General features: G+C 56.5%; 1 protein-coding gene across 1 annotated transcript in view; it reads left to right on the top strand.

The window, feature by feature from the left end:
- Positions 1-3,419, top strand: part of Ehd2 (EH domain containing 2) — a 19,055-nt gene that overhangs the window by 2,227 nt on the left and 13,409 nt on the right. The window contains exons 2-3 of the mRNA XM_021167220.1: positions 1,051-1,510; positions 1,931-2,028. Of these exons, the coding sequence (XP_021022879.1) occupies positions 1,107-1,510; positions 1,931-2,028 (502 nt within the window). The 5' untranslated portion in view covers positions 1,051-1,106. The remainder of the gene's footprint in view (positions 1-1,050; positions 1,511-1,930; positions 2,029-3,419) is intronic.

Here is a 3,419-nt window from a genome sequence, read left to right as displayed (position 1 = left end):
GGGGTATGGCTCAGTGGTAGAGCCCCTGCCTAGAATCCTCCAGTGAGGGGCTGGGGGCGTGGCTCAGTGGTAGAGCCCCTGCCTAGAATCCCCCAGTGAGGGGCTGGGGGCGTGGCTCAGTGGTAGAGCCCCTGCCTAGAATCCCCTAGTGAGGGGCCAGGGGTATGGCTCAGTGGTAGAGCCCTGCCTAGGATCCCCCAGTGAGGGGCTCAGGTATGGCTTGGCTTTACTGTGTGTGCCTAGCATGCTCAAGATCCTTGGTTCTGTTCTAGCTTCACACCCCAAATATGAGCTGGCACAGTGTCTGGTTTATAGTTTTCACGCATCTTTCCAATGACAAGACTCCTCCTGGCCTGGGTGCACCTAGGTAGCCTCTACAGCCTTGTTTCTCATCCCTCTGGCACTGCACCCCCACCAGACAATTCTCAACTCCCAGCCCCCAAGAGCCTGTCCCACCCCTGGGCCTTTGTACATACCATCCTCTGCGTAAGACCTTTGTCTTGCCTGTGCTCCACAAAGAAGCTCAGAAGTCAGCCTTTCCCAGGCCTTTGCTGACCACGTGGTCAGTTTCCCATGCCCCCTCTGGATGCCTGGAATTCTGCAGGTATCACTAACTGTCGGGTGCCCAGGCCCTCAGTTGTGGGCTCCTGCAGCATCGAGCGAGCCATGTCAGTGAAGATTTGTTTAAGGATGGGCGTGTGATGTAATGATGCACGGATTTAGCAATGACTTTCTTTGGATGCCTTTTGAGATAGGGTCTTACACGTTGCCCGGTCCAGCTTTGAACTTCTGATCTTCCTCCCTCAGCTTCCCAGGGTTACAGATGTACTTGACTATATCCAGCTCAGGGATGCGTTTCTTCCCCAGCAGTTCCTTCCTTTGCTATCGTCTCTCTTATTTTTCAAAGCACTTCCTCTTCTTGGACCCAGCCACCGAGTCTCATGCTAGCCCCTCCCCCTCCTTCTTCCTATCACCGGCTCGGCCTGCTCCTCCCTGTATCTATAGCCATACTCTAGCAGTCTTCCATTGTGTTTCCCCCTCTTCTGGCAGGTGAGCTCTCCACCTTGTAGTCTCCTTGGGTGACCCAGTGGGCATCGAAAGTCACCATGTTCAGCTGGCTGAAGAAGGGCGGGGCCCGGGGCCAGCGACCTGAGGCCATCCGCACTGTGACCTCATCCCTCAAGGAGCTGTATCGCACAAAGCTTCTCCCCCTGGAGGAACACTACCGTTTTGGGTCTTTCCATTCACCGGCCCTTGAAGATGCTGACTTCGACGGCAAACCCATGGTGCTGGTGGCCGGCCAGTATAGCACCGGCAAAACCAGCTTCATCCAGTACCTTCTGGAGCAGGAAGTCCCTGGCTCCCGCGTGGGTCCTGAGCCCACCACCGACTGCTTCGTGGCTGTCATGCACGGCGAGACAGAGGGCACCGTGCCCGGAAATGCTCTCGTTGTGGACCCAGAGAAGCCCTTCCGCAAACTCAACCCTTTTGGAAACACTTTTCTCAACAGGTGTGGAAACTGCCAGCCAGGAGGGGAGCGAGGGACGTCTGTCTCAGAATACTTCTGTCCTTCTCAGCTCCGATACTCTTCTTTCTGCCTACTTCTTTCCCTTCCTGCGTCTGCCCCCCTCCCCTATTGGGGCCTGGGCTCCTCTGCCGCTGAGTGCTGGGCAGCCTTGGTCAAGTGACTTAACTTCTCTGTGCCTCTTATGTTCATCTGGAAAATGAAGGTAACAACAGTGGTGATTTGGGATAGCCGTAGACACAGATAGTTTTATATAAATCCATTGATGCCTCTGGACTTTCTTCTTTCCTGGACTTCTGTCCTCTGCACCTACTGTTCTTTATGGTACCATTAGTGTCCCTTCTTCATGTCTCCTTTTGCCCTCCTTTGCGTTGACCCCTGACCTTCTGTCTCCCCATATCCCAGGTTTATGTGCGCCCAACTCCCCAACCAGGTCCTGGAGAGCATCAGCATCATCGACACGCCTGGCATCCTATCAGGTGCAAAACAGAGAGTGAGCCGTGGTGAGTGAGGAGGAAGCCCAGGCTGAGGGAGGAGGCTGCCCCCCCCCACACCCGTGTCTTGCAGAAGAGGCTGGTGTCTATACACACAGGTCTGAGGGAGGAGGCTTAGGCCTGGACTTCACTGTGTACAGGAGGTGGGCAGAGCCTTCACCTTTAGATTTAATAGAGGAGACTGGGGCCTCCTTTGGTTGTCCCTTTGCAGGCAACTGGAGCTACAGAAGACAGGCATTCCTTCCACAGGACTGGTGGTAGGGCGGGGAGACACGGGTGAACACATGCGAACAGGCTGCTGCCACATGTCTGGGCGGGCCAGGAGGGTGGAAAGAAAGAGAAGAACAGGGACAGAAAATGAGGGTAAGGGGCAGGAGATACTCAGAGTCCAGGAAGAGACAGGGTTGGGCAGGGAGGCCCTGGGCCCCATGCTTGTCCCTCTGAGCTCCTGGCTCAGAGGTTGGGCCACAGATGAAGCTGGGAGGGAAAATCTGGGTGGGGGCCAAGACCTGGCCTGGAATTTATAAACAGCTGTGCAGGGGGAGCGGCGGGGAGTAAATTCCAGCAGAGCCTCCAGTAAGCACATCCCTACCCACTCTGCCTACCCTCTTAGTCCCGCTCCTATCCCAGTCTCTGTCCCCTCCCCCACACCTCCCCCATTCCAGTATCTGGGTCCAAAGCCCCTCTGTCCATCCCTGACACCACCCTCATTTCTAGGTCTCTGCCAGGGAATTAGGGCAAAGGAGGCAACAGTGTGGGGCAGAGGGGACCCAAGGCCAGGCGGGAGGCAGGGCCAGGGCAGGGCTTTGGCTCCAAAAGTGCCAGTGCCCTGGCCGCTATCCAGCAGAGCAGCCCCGAGGGAGAAACACAGGAGGCAGCTGCAGAAACGGTTGCAGTGCTCTGCCGGCTGGAGGTGGGGGGAGCAGCGGGGAGGAATTCCTGGTGTGCTTAGCCCTTGGGTTGGGCCTAAATGATGGAGGGAGCCCAAGGCCCCAGCTTCCGCAGGAGGTGAAGAAGGGTGGGGATGGGGATCCCCTTCCTCTGGCCCTGGAGGCATAGGAGGTGGAGCCTGTCTGTCCAGGGGGACTTGTGGGGGTGGTGAGAACTGGGGAAATCCTGGGAAAAGTAGTGTGTGATGGGTGTGGGCTGTGTGTCTGTCTGTGGTGGTGTGTGCTGACAGGCGTGCATGGAAGCCATGACTCTGAAGTGGTGTGAATTGATGGAAGTACCTCTAATTGTGACTAGTTGTGATTTTATGTGATCTGGAGAGAAGGTGTGGGGCAGGGGGACATAGAGGGATACTGTGAAGCTGTTTTATTGCAGTGTTGGTGCCTTGAACACAGTGGACAAGCATGCCACGCCCCCAGCCCCTCCCTGGGGGATTCTAGGCAGGGGCTCTA

This window comes from Mus caroli, chromosome 7 (assembly GCF_900094665.2).
Source record: "Mus caroli chromosome 7, CAROLI_EIJ_v1.1, whole genome shotgun sequence".
NCBI classification, from domain to species: Eukaryota; Metazoa; Chordata; class Mammalia; order Rodentia; family Muridae; genus Mus; species Mus caroli.
Note: the sequence above shows the minus strand (reverse complement) of the source record. Positions and strands in the feature narration are given on the sequence as shown.